This window comes from Aplysia californica, unplaced genomic scaffold, assembly GCF_000002075.1.
Source record: "Aplysia californica isolate F4 #8 unplaced genomic scaffold, AplCal3.0 scaffold00121, whole genome shotgun sequence".
In the NCBI taxonomy this organism is placed as follows: domain Eukaryota; kingdom Metazoa; phylum Mollusca; class Gastropoda; order Aplysiida; family Aplysiidae; genus Aplysia; species Aplysia californica.
The window spans coordinates 923,674-942,924 of NW_004797391.1; the positions used below are offsets into that span (position 1 = coordinate 923,674).

The 19,251-nt window shown below is 38.9% G+C and overlaps 1 protein-coding gene across 2 annotated transcripts; it reads right to left on the minus strand.

Annotated features, from left to right (window-relative positions):
- Positions 1–1,167: 1,167 nt before the first annotated feature.
- On the minus strand, positions 1,168–19,138 carry LOC101855554 (malate dehydrogenase, mitochondrial). Of its 2 annotated transcripts, XM_005096108.2 has the most exons (9): positions 18,984–19,129; positions 15,336–15,368; positions 10,304–10,556; positions 9,762–9,871; positions 9,510–9,635; positions 7,217–7,321; positions 5,192–5,263; positions 4,468–4,620; positions 1,168–2,629 (listed from the first exon to the last, which is right to left on the minus strand). In XM_005096108.2, the coding sequence occupies exons 1-9, from the start codon at positions 19,053–19,055 to the stop codon at positions 2,492–2,494; spliced, it is 1,062 nt and encodes a 353-aa protein (XP_005096165.1). In that variant the 5' UTR covers positions 19,056–19,129; the 3' UTR covers positions 1,168–2,491. The 2 variants fall into 2 exon arrangements, with proteins under 2 accessions (XP_005096165.1, XP_005096166.1); XM_005096109.3 differs by lacking the exon at positions 15,336–15,368 and having other exon boundaries at positions 18,984–19,138.
- Positions 19,139–19,251: the final 113 nt, after the last annotated feature.

Genomic DNA, 19,251 nt, shown 5'->3' on the forward strand with positions numbered 1-19,251 from the left:
AGTGGTCACTGTTTACCCAGTCTGTAACAAAGTAACAAAGGACGTCTACATAAACTTGTGACAGAAGCGTTGCTCGTTCTCCGAGTCCGAGTGATGGCGACCCATGTGTTTGTTCTAACAAGACACTCGGTCTTCCTCGTCTGATACATTTCGTTTTATTGTCACCCTTGCGCAAAATCAGCGACAATATACAAATTACAAACAAAATACAAACCAACAACAACAACAACAAAAACAAAGTGGCTACTTTCGATTGGGACCTCAGATGGGAGTGGTCTGTTTTCTTCATCCCGATTAGTCCTGCCTAAGACGGCCACCTGTCTTATACGGCCACTTTTCTCCTTGACAATGGGTGGCCGTCTTACACAGGTTTGACTGTAGCGGGTCACAAGAATGACAAACATACAAAAGAAGTAGAGAAAAAATGACGATAGTAAGGATTAGGAAAGAAAAAGCAGCAGTTCCCTGTTGCAGATCAGGCACAGTTATGAGCGTGACATGATGAATCAGCCCAGGACATGGGGTTAAGAAAGAAGGACAAAAGGACGATGTATCAAAGTCAAAGATGTTGCACATGGATCCCAGAGGGTTGGGGTCATTGTGAGACGTTTCAATTTCATCCTTGGAGGGTTTTCACCTCCTGTAGACAGGACAGTGTGGTCTATTTATATGTCCCACAACATACGGGTGTATAAATATATGCATTATATGGCACTCAAATCCCTTAAAAACATTTTGATGTTCAGTAAGAACCAATAATGAACCATTTGTGTTCCTTTGTGTAAAATAAAAGGTCAGGAGGTCATGAAGTACACATTTTAATGCAATGTCCAACGTTTGTAAAAAAAACATATTGGACAAAAATTCTAGATAGCTTCTTTAAATTTGGTGGTCAATGTTGTTTTTACATCCCCGACTTAAACTGAAAATATTATTGAAGGATTCTGCTCATAACTTTGGCTGATATAAGGTGTCCATATGATGTAGGTCTGGGGCAATGTCAAATAATGTGACATAATGACCTCGAAATACGTATGTGTGTGTGCATGTGTACACAAGTCTGTCTGTCTGTCTTTCATAGAACTGTAAGAGTTTCCCCATGGACACAATGTAGATAATTTAAGAGACTTCGTGAACTGGACAATAACAACAAGTCACACGGGCCTGGTGTCATTTCACAAACTTTAATTTATTATCTCAACAGAAAAAAAAGGGTGGAAAAATTCCACATTGCAGGTACTGCTACAAGAGACATGTGACAGGCTTTCTATCCTAAAAGCTGAAACGAGTAGGCCAATAATTTTTTCCAAAGTTAGTGATATCTCTAAACAACGCAAAAGGCATGTCTACCAAACTATTAAAATGACAAAATATTGAAACGTCAGTTCTACGGGGAATAAAACCTACATACATAAGATAATATGCCATGACAATGAAAGTGTTTTGTGTATTGTACAAAATCAGACATCCAACATTGAGAAGAAAAAGCTGAATGCAACCTAGATATACTGTTGGCTTCAAGGTAGTAAACAGTGCAGCGGCTGGACAAAAGTAACAATTAGAATTAGATAGAACAGGCCACAGTCTCGACGTAGGCACCAGAAACACAGTCCACTAGCACAAGGAGTCGGTGGTTAGCTTACAGTGGTCATTCCAATAACTCCACAGATCCAGGCGAAATTTCAAAAGGAAATCAAATACACACGTTTTGTCTCTACAGATCTAGTAAAACTACAAAATGAACATCACTGTACTGATGGGGTTGCAAATATTGTCCATCTGTATGTTTCTCTACGGATCTAATAGAATTACAAAACAAAAACCACTTTCTAATGGCAGCAAATGCTGTCTATCTCCATGCTCATGAACTGCTACTTGCACAAGGCAGTACGAAAACAAAAGGAATTCTACATGAACAGAGAATAAGTAAGTTCTCCCTTTTTTACAAAGCTGAGCTTTAACAGTAACAACACACACACATAATATATGTATATATGTATGTCTAGAAAACCAAAATATAATCCCATTCTTCTCGTATTTTCCACAGATGTCCTTTCACACACAGTCCTGTTGGTGGCAGGCTCTGTGTCTTCAACAATATCAAACCAGTCTTGTTGGTACAAAAACCTAACAAACTAAACAGCACCTGAAATTTATTACTCAATGTTCATTCTTCAGCCATAAAAATTAAAATGAAGTTATATTTAAAACATTTTGAATCTCAGTGAGTATTCAAAACACAGACCAACAGTAGTCATCACATAAATAAACAAGGAAATAACTCTGCTTACAATCTCATGTACCGTATCTGTTTCAGGGTAATGAAAATTAAAAATTGGCTCGGGAGTACAAAATGAACAAGATGAGGTATGCACTTATGTGTGCAGAGGAGCAAGCATCATCAAAAGCCTGCCACCAACAGAAACAACTCCCCACTCAGCATGTTGTCATCACAAGTTTAAATGGTCTTAATACTTCCCAGTTGCAACGTCTATTTCTTGAACTGCTTCGCGACAAACTCTTCTCCTTTCTCGATGTTTGACTTCAGTTCATCCATGGCAGCGGTGACAAGTTTGCGTTCATAGTCTAGCAAGTGGCCAATGCCCAGATTTTTCTCCACTCCATTTTTCTGAAAAGACATAAAAAATGGAAAGTAAGCCATCCCATTGCATAACTGTTGTACATGTTTTTTGGTTTTAGTAGAGGTTTTACGGCGCCCACAACTGCCTAAGGTCATATGAACGCCAAGTGGTGGAGGGCAACAGAGAAGTCCTTACAGGGAATCAGGCCTACTCTGCTCACCTCCCTATCTTCAGCAACACAAGGTCTGCTTCGACTATCAAGGCACCCCAGAAATAGCGGATCACAGGAGAGTGACAAAAATACAAAAGAAGTAGAGGAAAAATGACGATGGAAAGGATTAGGAAAGAAAAAGGTACATGTTTTGGGGCTCCCATCAACATCAGTAAGATGATTAAGGAGGTGTGACACTCCCACTCTTGACAGCCAGGGTTCACTCGGGTTGCCTGGGACATGTCCCAGCACAAAGACACAGACACTCTAAAAAAATATGAGAGAATCGAAAGCACCTGTATTGTCCACACAAGGCAAAAAGCAGTTTCCAACAAAATGTTAAAAAAACTAGATCTACATCACGCTTCCTCCATCCCACTCCAGGGGGAAAAGCTACAGTGTTTTAAGGGGCATCAGTAGCTTAACAAAAGAGTAGCCAGTTTCTCACTTTGCACATGCCACACAGGAGATGAACTGAAATTCGCCTGTTTTGGTTAACATCTATTTCAATTGTCAAAATTCCTGACTTCCAGTTCCCAAAGTGAAACAGCAGAATAGAGCTCTAAAACAGAACAACTTTGCTTCAAGACATATTATATCACATCCCAGTGCTAAAACTTTTTTTCTTCAAAATCTAATTGTCAAAATTGTTCAACAGGGCCATCTATTTCCAGAAGAAAAACGGCGGTTTTAGACTGGTGAACGTCTTGGACAGTATCATTAAAATATAAATAAAACCCACAGAGGGAAGTGGGAAGTGTTTGTTGTATAGGTGATTGTCTTAGACAGGTGGCCCTCAGGCCTCTCGGTAAAGCTAAAACACTATAATTCTTATGGTAAAGGACACCAATTGCCGTTTAAACTCACTGACTACAGTTCCCCTCACTGGTACGGGACTAGCGGCCGGTTTGCCGGTACGGACCCCGCACCCCCGACAGGATGGACTTTGCGGTTTTGTTCTGAAAATTGTGCTTCCGTCAAATGTACGGAAACGGACTCCAGTGTTAGTTTCACCACTTCTTTCATTTCGTGACGAGTTTGGTGGAAGTTGGGAGGTAAGTTTTTAAGCAATTGAAGGTCAGTCACCTCATCTAAAGTTACACTGACAGAACAAACGCTGTATTTTTTAATATACAGTTTATAGTAACGTTGAAGTGGCGGTCGAAGAAAACGCTAAACAAGAATCACCTATTTCCGCAGTTTTCGATACTTTTGTTCCTTTTACTAGCTCCAGTGACTCAGAATATGATGTGTCTGATAGTTAGGACCCTGGACATGTACCCAAACACGGCCGAAATCAGAACTTTGAGACCTACATCTGTATCATGTAATTCCCAGTAGTCAGAGAGTTAAGAGTGTGTGGGTCGCAGGGCGACAAATTATATAGAGTGTTGTTGCTTGAAAATGTACCAGTATTGATATACAAAATTTTTGAATTTCATACTTTCTATTGCCGATAGTTCACAAACGTACAAATTTCAGCGCCTAACTAAACAGTAAAATGTGTTATAAACATTGCAACTTCATTTACCTCAGGACTTTAATCAAAGACAAGCTCATTCCTTCCTTATTGAAGTTTTATCAAAACATCCTGTTGAAAATTTTTACTTAGCCATAATTTAGCAAATGAACAAGGCCAACAAATGGCAAGAGAAAGCCCAGGGGAAAACTTACCCCTAACAAGACTGGTGTGGCGAAGTACTTGGCGTCCGTCTCGTCTGAGGCAACAAAGGCACACTGCACTTTGCCTTCTGTGCCGTTCATGGCCTCCAGCAGGGAGTTGGCAAACTCCGCAGCAGCGTAAGCCATGGACAGTGTAGCCGAGCCCTGCAAAAGAACAAATACATTCTCAATGGGGAAAACCAACAAGTACACCTGCTTAATAAGGTAGATCATGTGTCAAGACGCGGTGTGATCAGGCGCTCATCAATTTTTGCACCTGCCCCAAGTGGAGAATTCAGATCCCCCATCAACAAGTGTCAAATCTAAACACTTTGCAGTCACACAGCCAGCAGTACAAAATACCCCATCTGGTCACCCAGCCAGGAAAGCGACGGCGCATTATTGCGCCAAGTGACTGCAAAGTGTTAGGAATTAAACAGGAGTTCACAAGGTTACAATTGTATCAAAGTTAGTGTGAGGTCCTCAGACCCTAAGTTTGTGCCCTCTGGCTTAGTGCAATGTTGAAGGAAAGTAGGAAGGGAAGTCAATAGAATCATATCTTGAGATAACTAAGGACATTCTCCGCCTCCACATTTGTAGCTGTTATTCTTTTTGCAACAAAATGTAAGAAAACAATTCGAAGTGGAACTATACATCAGTCAAGTTATCAGAAATAATATCCAATTCCAACACAGTTTATTGACATAATACAACACGAAATCAAAGCAGCACTTACAGCTCCAGCCTTCGCTTCCACCACTTCAGTGCCAGCATTTTGGATTCTCACACTGATGGCCGCTCTTTGATCCTGTAGAAAGAGAACACAATCCATTTTAAAATACCCCAACAGTGAAACTACATCCTTTATCATAATAAGCATGAACTTGAAGAAAGATTACATAAAAACTCTTTGAAAGGTTGCTATAAACACAAGAATATAGTCTGTCATTCAAACAAAAACTTAACCTAAACATGCAAATGACAGACTACCTAAAACAGCAACCTCCCCCTATACAAACTCACACCTCTATTTCAATATATAGGTAATTTGTGCAAGATATAATGTCACAAATCTCTCAACAAGTGCTACACTTTTTGTTTAAAAAATTCTACACGCCTGTCACATACATCATTAAGGAGAGTAGAACCTGCTTAAACCCAACCTTTATAAAAGGGCCAGGAAATATTTTGTAGACAAAATGTTCAAAAATATGAGGAGCAAGTTCTGCCTCTAAAAAGAGTATTGGAGGCGATCTTTTCCTTCCTAAATCATGTGCCCATAGATCACATTACATGAACTCACTATGGACCCACCTATCATATGTGTACTCATTTTGTGCCTGCAGATCACTTGTACTCAGTATGTAGCCAACTGACCAACTATACATGTGTACCCATTTTATACCTGTAGATCACATGTACTCACTATGTGCCCACTGACCACATGTGTACCCATTTTGTGCTTGCAGATCACATTAACTATGAACCCATCGATAAGATTTGTATCCATTTTGTACCTGCAGATCACATAAACTAACTATGAACCAATCGATAACATGTGTACCCATTTTGTGCCTCCAGATCACATGTACTCACTATGAACCCACTAACCACATATGTACCCGTTTTGTGCCTGGAGATCACAAAAACTAAATACGAACCCATCTACAACATTTGTACCCATTTTGTACCTACAGATTACATGTATTTACTACCTTGTGTCTGTCCCTACAGAATTATGCAAGTTACGATGGCCAAATTATGCCAGACAAATGCAAAATTATGTAAAAATTATGCAAGTTACTGTAACTCAATTCACAACAGGTTCTGCACTTTTTCAACAAGATTTATCATGTTTTATGTAGAAAATAACTGAAAACAGAACATATCAGTATCAGTAATTTTTGTGCGTATTTGGAAAGAAAACAAACACATAAGTCTGAAAAACCATCTAAAAAATATAAGAAAAATGTTTTTAAAAAATGGCATCTGGACCAGACAACCTACCAAAAAAGGCAAAGTATATAAGATGTGCTGACAAATGAATAAAAAACAATTGTAAATAGTGGTGACGGGCTGATAGACAAGCTGATCAAGAAGAAAATTTAAAAAAAACAACCCCCAAAAAACCCCCTCACAAAACAGACAATGCATGATCTCATAGGCTATAGTTGCCATTGTGAAAATAGACAAGCTTACAAAGAACAATCTTAGTAGGCCTGCTTAAAAAAATAATTAAAAAATTTATCCATCTCCACTTTGTAGGCCTTATACAGGGTGCCCATTGGGGGATCACGTCGGGTCTGGATGATCGCCCGCCTCGTTGCCTGAAAACAAATGCCTTCAATCTGGCTAGCAAATCGCCCCGACCTGACCCAATCCTCCAATGGGCACCCCGAATAACTTAAGCAGCCAGCAATAGTGAACATCAACAAGGTTAGGCCAGTTACCAGAAAGGGATAATTACGGACATTGTGCATTTTGCGAAATTAAAGAGTTCTGTTTTTGAAGTAAAAATCAGTTGCTCTTTTGACAGTAAAAATATAATTGTTTTGTGAAAAAAATTTTTTTAAAAAAGAAAAAGCGACCCGAATAAAAAATTATGCAAATGTTGCAGAATTACGCGAAAAAACACGACGGCACAATCCGACAGGGACAGTCATGTGCACCTATTTTGTGCCTACAGATCACTTGTACTAAGAATGTACCCACTGACCACACGCGTACCCATTTTGTGTCCACAGACCACACACATACCGACCTGAGGGAAGGACACGGACGGGGAGCACTGCGAGATCACTGGTACGATGGTGATGCCACTGTGGCCTCCAATTACTGGACAGAACACTTTGTTCACATCCAAACCCTGAAACAACACCAATTTAAAATAACATTAGTGAGAAAGTCACTAGCACCAAAAACAGCTACAAAACATAACGTGCATATTATGAAGTTCAACATCTTTGAAACAATAACATACAACAGCAAGCGCAGAGAGCATGCTGTAGAGCATGAATATACGCTACATAAATGACATATTACTATCACATGCATGTGATTATCATGAGCAGTGACGTAGTAAAGATAAAATAATGTGAGGGTGAAGATCAAATGCAGAGAAATATTTTTAATATAGCTCCTTCACTTTCGTCTGACCGCGGTTGAAACTCGATAAAAACAAATCACTCTGATTAATCTTTCTGGGTCTTTGCATGCGGGTCTAATATTTAAGCGACCAACCATGGGCAAAAGTGACAAGAGACGGTTTAGCCAGAAAATTATGTTGTTAGAGATTGGATAGCCTGAAAAGTTCAAGGTAAATTCACGTGGCCTGAATGATGGGGGGTATACGCTTTTCAATTTTCCAGGTGTGCCATCCATTGTCCGGGGGCATGTTACATAACAACGACAGCATGTGTTCTATTTAAATATATAATACATACACACACAAACAAGTATGTAGCCAACATTATATATGAAGGGCCTATCCAGTCAACAAAAATTCAGTGTGGAACTGGAGTCTTGTGTGACTTACGTATTTCAGTCTGTTCTTACTCGTTATATATTTTCTTATTTATATTTTCCCCTCATAATTTTATATGTAATATATAAACTATATTATACAAATGCCTGTCTTTCCCAAGGACCATCTGTTCATCCAATCTTGTTTGCTGTTGCTTTTAATGATTTGTTTTGCAGTGTTGTATGAAGTTGGAATGTTGGGTTGTTCCTGTCTTGATCCCCTTTTGGCGAGTGAGTCTGCTCTGTCATTTTCAGGTATGTTTGAGTGTCCGGGAATCCACTGCATCACCAGGTTGACGCCACAGGATGTTATCAGGTGATGGGAGCCAAACAGTATATGTGTCAAGTCTTCGTTTAGATGACGGTCATTTTCTATAGCTTGCAAGACATAGTGAGACAGTGAAGATCACTATACTCTGTGTTTTGTTTGGAAGAGTGTCAAAAACTGTGCGGGGATGGTATAGTGCTGTTTTAATTGCTGTCATTTCAGCATCATAGTTGTTGCATTCCTCTCTACAGGCTGCAGAGATCTCATTGGAACTTCCATCTGGGTACTGTGTATTAGTATTTCATATCCGGCTTTGGTTGTGCCTTTGAATGCTGAGCCGTCTGTATAGACGTGTATCCAGTCATTTAAATAGCTGTCGATTGATGTGATGCAAACAGCTATTGTCTGTGAAAGATGTTGTAATGATTGGTTTTTCCATAGAAATGTGGGGAGGGATGGTTTGGTTGACTCTTTTCGTTTCTCTTCTGTTTTGTGGTAGATGGTGACTCTCCATTAGTTCTGTGATGCGATGGATGATTGATTTTTGTTGAAGTCGTTTCTTTGGTTTCCATGTTTCTACTAATTTCCAGTTTGAGTGGTTGGGGCACATTCTTAGATTCTTTCAAGGAGCTCCAAAACTGCTTTATCTCTGCGAATTCCCAAGGGTTCAACATTTGAAAGAATTTAACATGCGAGGGCCCAAAGAGAAAAACTTTTGTTACGGGTGAAGACTTTTTGAAAAAATAATTATATTTGGTCGCCGGCTTGCAGAAGTGCCACGCAAAGTTTCGTGGGCATAGGTAAATTCCTCAATGAGCTAGAATTTTTTTAACGCAATCAGATGAAAGTGAACAAGCTATAAGCGATCATAAAGGGCAAAAGAACTGAAAGAATAACATAGCATAAAATGTATGACCAGAATTTCTTTGGTTTTTGAAAGTGATTAATCCAGCCTTTTTGCAAGACAGTCTGTCTGGGAAAGCCAGCTCTTTTTCCATTTTCAATCACAAAGATATCATGAGTAATGTGTGCACTGCACCTCACGAGTCTTGGGCCCTATTCTGAGAGCAAACACAATCAACTAAAAAGGGACCAGCAGTGACAAAAACCTGAGGGAAAAACCCAAAGTTCTCTACACACAATGCTTGCATGGACCCAAGATTGAAAAAGGCATGTTGGCACGACAGACAATATTGACAAACAGAGAATCATGATAGAAAAACTAGAGATTAAAAAAAAAAGCACACAGCATGACACTACTAACCTTTGCTTCAGCAATGAATGTGTTGGACCTTACAACATCCAAGGTGGTCACACCAAACACTCTATTCTTGTCGTACACACCACGAAGCTTCAACACCTCAGAGGCGATGGGCACGGTGGAGTTCACCTGAAGACAATGACAAAGAACACTTTACTATCTCTACCCTGGAGCCAGTGAACATTTGGCATTGAAAATGTGACATACAGGCTCAAAAGAGTTTTTAAAAATGTACTGGTCACTGAGCTAACTCACAGGGTTGGTGATGATGCCAATCATAGCTTTTGGGCAGTTCTGTGCACATGAATCAATCAGATTGGCCACAATGCTGGCATTTGTGTTGAACAAGTCATCACGGGTCATACCTGTAAGCAGAGAACAAGATTGAGTAGAAAAAAGTTATAATGCATCTTTTGTTTAAGCAACTAGATCACCACAATTGTTGAAACATTATTGCACAATGTCAGAGTAAAAGTAGGACATCTGACAACAATCCTTGGACAAGCACTAAAGCCAAACATGAACATGAAAATAAAAGAACCTCTTGAGAAACTATACAAACAGATATTTCCATAATTCCATGCCTTTGACTTCACAGGCCCAATGTTCATTGTATGCCTTGAGACAAGAAGGAGACGCATCATGAAAAAGTTCACACTCACCTTGTTGGGAATTTCTTGGGTGTCATCTACACTAACCTTTTTGTTTTCTTTACCCAGAGTCATAAACTTAGGTTGACTATTAAATGATGTGTCAGATTTTATAAAAACAAACAAGGAAGAGGCTAAAAGACTAACCAGGTTTCCTGGGTACTCCAGCAGGTATAAGCACCAAGTCAGCATCTTTAACGCAATCTGCCAGTTGCTCATCTCCCATGTGGCCAGTCACTTTTGGTCGAGTCTCAATATGGCTGAGGTCAGCAGCCACTCCAGGTGTGTGAGCAATGTCATAGAGGGAGAGGTGTGAAATGAGAGGTGACTGTTTCAACAGGAGGGACAGGGGCTGGCCAATTCCACCAGCAGCTCCCAACACTGCTACTTTGCTGTCATTCTGAAAAAGGCCGGGCAGTTCTTTAAAAACGTGTCAAAATCAGAACATTTGGCTCATTATATTAGTGATAATTAAATGAGTTCATTCACGTGGTAGAGCAAGTTTCTTCTGTTAAATATTAAAAAACATGCAGTGTGAAAAAGGGTCAACAATTAAGATTTACAAACCCCATACAGTCTGAAAGACAAAACTCTTTATATTCACTAGTAATATTAGTATTACTATTGCATTAAATTTTCCTTATTTGAATCTATAATTTTCCAAACACCCATTGATCCTTAGCTTTATTTCGTAAGACATCAATCCTTGACCTTGATCAACATGTGATTATCCAACTTTTGAACAATCAATAGATGCTCTGCTTGTTGTAGATTAAAAAACCCCAACCCATCAGCAATAGCATCTGCAAAGCAATATCAAGACGAATCAAGAGTTTTCACGAATCAGTAAACTTATTAAGCCACTTTCACTATCATCAAATAACTGATGTGACAAGCTTGTTTCACTTCGGACCTTTAAGGACCTCCCGAGGAGTTTGCATGTGTTATTTTATCTTTAAAAAAAAAAAGCGGAAAAAGTGTGCATGAGAAGTAAGACGTCCCCACAAAGGCTGCAAAGGCAACCAGTATCCCCTCAGTCGTAGTATAGTCGACTATCTTTCTACCTGCTATCAGATAGTCACCTTGCTGAGCAAGATTTCAGAATAATACATTACATGTAATTGGGACATTATCTAGATAAAGATAATGCACTCTTGTTCTATTTTTAAAAGTCATAGCGTAGGAATATTCCCTGTTTTGTCACAGAACGTTTTATTGAAAACATGCAGATATAATATATATATATATATAATAAAATATATATATATATATATAATAAAATATATATACATATATATTTAATAATAATAATAAAATAAATATATATTAGTAGCGTTTTCATCATAATAGAAGTAGTTTTCAAGCTTACAAGTACAAGCATGTATTATCTACAAAAAAGTTTAGGAAAGAACAAAGATTCGCATAGATTAGGATACAGACAGTTGTAGTTTAGGCAAGCAGATATTAATGAAAGTCGGGAGAGAGAAAAAAAAAAAAAAAAAAAAAAATTTTCTTCTCTTTCTAAACCTATTCTAAAGATTGGTCTGGAAGTGGAAGGTTTCCAAAATCTTCTTCCCATGTCCTGGCTTCATCACCCCCCACCCCTTCCGGGGTTCAAACTGGGACTATGTTAAAATAATCCACGAACAAGAAATTACAGGAAAATTGTCTAAGGTGTTAGATCACAGCGTGCTCTCCAGTTTCCATTTTAGAAGATCATACCGGTACAATTCAAGACTCAGGTCATAAATAAAGCTGGGGGTGATCTGATGTCATTAACAGACAATAGCAGGCAATTCAACTCCAAGACCTGAGCAAGTAGCAGCCGAAAAAGTGACACAAGCAACGTAAAAACAAATTTTTGGAACAATACTTTAATAAAGTAAAGGTAACTTTTCAATAAAAGTTACTCAAGCAAAAAAAGTAATGCAGAAATAATGTGATTCAATCTCAAGCAATGACTGAATAATGAACAATGAAACTTTTTAAAACTTTACAAACCATTGACCTTTGCCTGAGTTAGTGTCGACCGCATCAGCAGTCATCAGTATCATAATAATTATAATAGTAAATAGCATTACGGCTCCTTTTTACCGCTTGAAGGTCAGCTTGCACCAACACAGAGAAAGGATGTAATCACATTGTTGTAAGGGAAATAATCTTCGAAGGGACGATCTTAAAAACTGGCACCCAAATCACTTTTGGAAATGGATTACAAAATCATTTCAAAAGTGCTAGATCTACGCCTCCAGAGCATTATGGCTAATATAATCAGCCATCACCAATCAGGTTTTCTGAAGGGAAGATCAATTGCAGAACATACAGAACTCTTGATGATGCTATTTTTAGCTCCTTAGAATACGACATCCCGAAAATGGCAGTCTCCTTAGACTTTCAACGCGCGCAAGACAGGAGGAGGTTGGAGTAAAAAACAGTGACAAACAAACAGCGAAGCATCTTTATATTGATTGCAAAAATGAGTGTTAGTAACATGGGGTATGGAGATGTAAAGTGTATTTTCATATTGTTTGATATCGAATTTGAACACAGGAAAAAGTTTCTGTCATGTTTAATATCATATATTGCTCGCTTATTTTATGGCTATTCAAAGCAAAAACACAATGCACATCTGTAACAACTTATCCCTATTATAATTTATTTTCCAGGTGCCTTCGGCAACCTTATTTCCATATCTCTATTCACGTTCTTGTTTAAAGAAGATGTACCAAGGGTTCATCGATAGCTCATGTGATGGGGAGAACATTAATTAGTTTTGATATGCTGCTTGCAGCACTGCACAAATAATCTGAACGAAAGGAAAAGGTAATGGGTTTTAGTTACATAGTTTTATGCTATTGTATTATAATACTTCCTCGTTTTCCATTGCTCTCACTTTTTTTTCTCTATCTCTACATCTCCCTCTCTCTTCCCTGCTCTCCAATCCCCTTATTTCTCTCTGTCTCGGTACGGCTGTCTATCTATCTGTTTACTTTACCATCTCAAGCCTTATACAGACCTGCCATTCTATGAAATCTAAAAATGAGGGTCTTTGGAAAAAAAATCGGGACCAACGACAAATCACCAGGGTGACTGCCAAGCCGACTTTAAAATTTACCATGGGTGTCCAAAAATATATGAAGGCATAGTTTTAAGAAAAATCTGGAGCAACAGAAGGGACAAAAAAATCAGGACACATGCGATCGACATCGGGATGTTTGAGGTTTTTTTTGGGGGGGGGGGGGGGAATCAGGACATCCAGATTAACTCGCGATGAGTGGCACATCTGCCTATATCTTTATATCACCAGTAAGTTAAACAAAAAATGGATTCTTTAGCTATTTATATATCGATATTTACAATTACTTGAGTTTCTTATACTTTAAAATACATTTTAAAAATGTTTTTAACACAGGTTATATTGCATAATCCCCCAAAATGCGTAAGAAAATTTGTTTTCCAAGTAAACATTGCGGATGGTTTCTCTTGTACATTCATTAAGTCGACCCAATCACATTGCGTACTAAAATTTAGGTCATTCACTCCGCTCTCTAGTAGTGGCGGGTGGTGTGCATGAATATCTAGAACATGTGTAAATAAAGCGAAGCTGAAGCTTTGTGAATCCACAACCTTTCGTTTTCTCGGACAGTAAACTTCTATCGCTTTTTTCTGCCCAGCGCAAACCTAGATCTATTTCTTGAAAATTCTTGTTAATTAAAGGCGGTGGTGAATTCGTTTTGAAGATAAATATAAACACTTTGAAGCTGTTCTTTTGTCTTTGCTGCTTTTTAAAGTTGGTCAGTGAGTAGCGAATGTGCTGTCAGGTCGTCTCGAAGCGTAAACCTGTCTATTTGAAGTAGAAACAGAGGGAAACTTTAAAGCTGTTGTTTTTTTTTTAGCCTTGCCTTACGAAATCACCAACATCTAAAAAGCTACTTCAGTTTTCTTAAAAATTCAAAAAGCATATTTTTCACAATGCGTCATTTGGTACCTTTCACCAGGCACACACACATATATTCATTGCTTGCCACTAAGCCTCTCCACTCCCACCCCCCCCTCTAGTCTAGTCATTTCTATCTATCAAAAACACATCTAGCCAGCATTTACATATTATTGACTTGTTAAATGTAGGAATTGCTTCCAAACGTTAGCATTGGAAATATACCACACTTGATTTGGAAGTTTGAGGTTGCTCCCCCCGAGGTGATGGGATACAATATTATTATCGAATCTGAATACGAGGATGCTTTGTCAGAATCTCCGAAAGTTTGAAAGGACGCGAAAAGAATATTCAGGGTAAATGGTCAGGGAGCAGAAAGCTGTATTTTTTAAGTTCATTATCTGTTTGTCAACTTGCTACCTACAACCCGCTTACGAATTACCACTATACTGTCTTCCTACTCAGCTCCTATCGACACTTGTCTTGGCCCGATAGAATAGGTTAACACTAACAATGTCACCTTAGCAGAGACTGGGCCAACCATTTCCAAACTCACGGTGACACTAAAGATGGTTCCAGTAGGAAATGGGATAGAGGCTGCCCACATCCCTCATTAGGGCAGAGGAAGATAGGACTAATGTTAACATTACTTAAACGCAATCCCACATCATCATCACCATTATTTCTAAAATTATCATTGCTCTCAGATCAATGACTTACATCCTTGAAGCTTTATCTGCAACAGTTACTTGTCATAGTAAGTATGCACGTAAATAGTAATACACTATTTGACACTATCATCACACGCACTTTTTTCTACTAATATCATACGGCGTCAATCTCATATAATAAATGAGTAATGGATTTACTTTTATAAGTAAATAGCATCTGTCATAGCATCCCCGCTCGAGGGCAAGCTCTCACACCTTAGAAAACTCAAAAACTTTGTTGCCTTCCTAGGAAGCATGCAGTATAAGCAGCTGGTTATGGCTATGCACTCAAACGCAAAACAAACTGACAAGACCTTTTGCTATCTACTGGCTGGTACCCATTCCCACCTGATTGAAGTGAGGAAAATTCTAATAAAGTGACTTTCCCAAGGACACAACATCGGGCCCCCCAAGGGATTCGGACCAACGACCTTATGGTTGCGAGTTTGAGAGCTAAAGACGCCACTTGATATAAGAAAAAAAAATAGTTAAAAATAAAGCAACAACTGAACGGAAACCAAACTCAAGTTACCCATGGGCCGATGCAGGTAGAGTCTGGTAGAGTCTGAGCCAGATAGAGTATTGCACAATAAACAAAAAAAGATTTTTAAGTATGTCAAAAGTACAGTTAACTAAATCTTCTCAATCTTTACCTTATTAATTCAGTTCAGAACATGAACTGAACCTTTCTACAGAACACAGGCTTCTTACCTACTCCTTGCTCCAAGGAACCTGGTAGTTCTCTCTCCTTTACATTTGGCTCAAAGAAGGGCTGCACCGATGCTAAATTTTGATGTCAGGTGGGGACTGCAAGATATTTTCCTACAGGCCTCAAATTAGTTCGCAAGTCGGTGGGCTTTTTTTTTTCTGCTTACACAACTTACAGTAGGTAGACTTACTATGAACATCTATAAATTAATAAAAAGAAATTTGATTCCCACTTAAGTTTCAGTCGAAATCAGAAAAAAACTCATTTGACTGAAAAAATGACAAGGATTCAGGGCTCCCCATTACGCACAAAAGTGCATACACATTAAACCTGCAGATTACCCCCTTAAAGTTTTGGTGGTGTGTGACCTTTACCCTTTGTAATTTCATTTCGGGGGTTGTATACGCTTTAAAACGTAGGTGGTGAGTGTCTAACAAACATTTTCCCCCTTCTCTATGCCGAAGCCGAGTCAATGATTTGACAACACAACCACACACATGCACGACAGTCACCTTCTGTGTCAGAAAAAGTCGACTATTTGACTTATTTATCAGCACAGAAGCTCCACCCACACTCTGGTGGCTCACATTTCCCAGTATCGAGCCTTCAGTTTACCACTGTGAGATTACCCCCATCCTTCTTTAACACCCTAGTAAACATGAATTGTGTAAAACTAAAACACCTGGACTAGGAGAGCTTGACGTGATACTTCAGGATTAAAAAAGAAATAATGATAAAACACACACACATGCGTGCGTTCACACACACACATACACCATACATACGCGCGCGCGCAGAGGGAATATACATGGATATAATAATGGAAACCCCTGGAAATTATTTAAGTCAGCTTGGCAGTGACCTAAGAGATTTGTTGTTGAACAAAAGGTTGAAAAAGGTTGAACTCTAATTCTAGTCAATATTACACATTTATTTCTTTTAAGTTAATTAAAAAATCGTTAACATTCAATCATAGTCATGGTCACTCTGTGTGTGTCTGTGTGAACGTGAATGTGAGTTAAATGTTTACAAGCACAAAATCTTACTATAAAATTATTATTATGAGATATTAACTTTTACCCTTTAAGTTTCTAAAACAAGAGTTTAGAAAATACCCCTTAAGATAGTAAACCAAAGGGTGAAGGAACCTCTTAAGTTGGCCTGAAAACGGGAGCCCTGTGGATTGCCAAACATTTTTTTTTTCAAAATAATTCTAATAATACTAAACAAAAGAGTATACATTATTATTTTTAGTTTTATGAAGGCGAAGGGCTTATGTTCTTTCTGCCAATGGCTAGGAACGAAATAAGCAGAGAATAAATGAGCAGCATGCCTGCCTGCGCTAATAACCTTGAAGGGATCATTTGATTTTATGGAACCTGTACTCTGTGCATCCTAAAATAGTAGCAACATTCACAAATGGAATGATCTAATCCATCCTGTGGACATTACACATAACCATCAATCCGGTTTCTTGATGTAATGGGAGGGTGGCCAGATTTTCCTTCACGAGAGGAGCAAAGGAGGAGTTCTGCAGAGGGCCGGTACTTACCGTGACAAGGTCACTGAGCAAACATGTACAAAAGTTTGGGTAGGGGTTAGGAGCTGGTCGGCTGGCTCTCTGACCCTGCGGAACTCTTTCCGAAGCAAAAGCTTCTATTTTTGCACAATTTGATCACTCTCCCAAATCAAAGAGGTCTGATTTCTTCTGAGTCACATCATTTCCAGTTTGAGTTTGATGAAATCATGGCCAACAACCAATTAGTATATTAACGAAGTGTATACAGACCCGGTAACCGGGAACCAAGTCACGAAGTATACAGACCCGGTAGGGGAACTCTTTTGTGATTTCGGAAAGTTTCAGCGCCCAGACCCGGTTGTGTGTGTGTGTGTGTGTGTGTGTGTGAGAGAGAGAGAGAGAGAGAGAGAGAGAGAGAGAGAGAGAGAGAGAGAGAGAGAGAGAGAGAGAGAGAGAGAGAGAGAGAGAGAGAGAGAGAGAGAGAGAGAGAGAGAGAGAGGCAGAGAAATAGAGAGGGTGACTGCTCGATTGAAATTATGACATTGTTCTTTTCTTCAAATTGTGATTCCTCCAACTCCAAAACGGAGGAAGAACAATCGTTCATCGAAAAGACATCCGCAATCTTCATTTAGATCTAGATCTAATCTACATCTAGATCTAGATCTAGGCTAGCCTCGAAACTAGATCAATGATTTATAATGTCTGTCTATCTAGATCTAGACCTGGGCCATAGATCTAGAAGAACCTAGGTCTTCAATGAGCCAACAGGCGCTGAAACTTTCCGAAATCACAAAAGAGTTCCCCTACCGGGTCTGTATACTTTGTGACTTTGTTCCCGGTTACCGGGTCTGTATACACTCCCATATATTAAATCTACTCCACATTGGGTAGGATTTCCGTAACAATTACAAGCAACCACCCAAACAAACACAATAAAGAAGGGATCTAGATCTAGAATCTAGACCAGACCCCACCCCTAACTCTTGCAGTCTCACTCTCTTCTCCTATACCTTCTCCATTTCAGTGGTTGCTCGATTCGGAATTCTTCCCCCACATTGCCTGCACTCAGATAAACAATGCCATTTTATACTACGGCTTCGGCTGGCCTGAACTTCAGGGTCAAATCAATTAAAAGCAGAGGTCAATTTAATGGGCAATGGCCAGTACCATACAGACCTGGCTGCATTTGGTCAATAGAATTAGAATAGGCAACTGGTTCTTAGCCTCTGCTCAAATTAACCAGATCTAGATCTAGATCTAAGCCTGTATTGTATCACAAAAAGAAAAGAAAACTCTTAATTTATCAGCCATTTAAATAAAATTTTGAAACATGGCATAGAAGATGAAGGGCAATTAGTTGGCCTAGATCTAGAAATCTTTCTAGATTCTAGATCTAGATTAGAAATCTAGACGAACGCTTTCAATGAACGGTCTGTTCAGTGAAGGCTGAAACCGCCAAACCTTTATCAAGATCTCTGGTACTGGTACTACAACTACTTAGGAAAAAAGCCTTGACCTGACACTAATCCTAAAACTAAATGGCCCAAAGTCACAAGTGGCAGTGAGGTCACAAAAAAAAACAGTTGAGCCTGGAGTGGAATAAATAGCGGATCTCAAGTGTGAAAAAGGACGTTTCCACCACCTTCATCTTGTTTTAAGTCAAGATGTAGATTCTAAATTCAACTAATGGCGTTATAATAGCCTAATGAACATCAATAACTAAGAACAAGTCATAAAGAAATCTAGATCTAGTAACGGGGTGAATAAGGCTACAGTTACCACTGCCTCAGGCTGAAATTACACATCTCAAGACAAATTTTGGTTGTACTGGTGTCATGCAAATCGTTGGAAGACCTTGAAAAAATGAGCACGCACCAGACGAGTGAGGGCATTGTTTCAGCAAGACTGAATTAATATTGCGCAAAATTGTTATTCACATCATAAAGCATCACCTTAGAAGAAGTCGAAAAGTGCTTCCTTGCGACAAAAATAATTTGAGAGGGTCTTGCAAGTCTGGAAAACATTTTTTTAAATCCTAAGAAACAGTCGACCTCAGTCTACCGGTAGGTTTGGTCTTGATGAAACACAGGAAGTGATTGTATGACCTGACCTTACACGGCAAATCATGCGCACTCGATTGTATATATCAATCCGCTCTTGACAACCTCAACTTTTTAAAAACATAAGTAATAGTATCAGATGTTAAATATGTGTAATTTT

What these genes read in the sequence shown, in the direction of transcription:
- LOC101855554 (XM_005096108.2), bottom strand. Translation starts at nt 19,055, where the DNA reads ATGTTTTCCAGACTTGCAAGACCCTCTCAAATTATTTTTGTCGCAAGG. An exon ending in CTACCTGCATCGGCCCATGG is followed by an intron (nt 10,557 to 15,335) that starts GTAACTTGAGTT and finishes GGCCTTTTTCAG; the next exon opens with AATGACAGCAAAGTAGCAGT. An exon ending in TTGGCATCATCACCAACCCT is followed by an intron (nt 9,636 to 9,761) that starts GTGAGTTAGCTC and finishes CATTGTCTTCAG; the next exon opens with GTGAACTCCACCGTGCCCAT.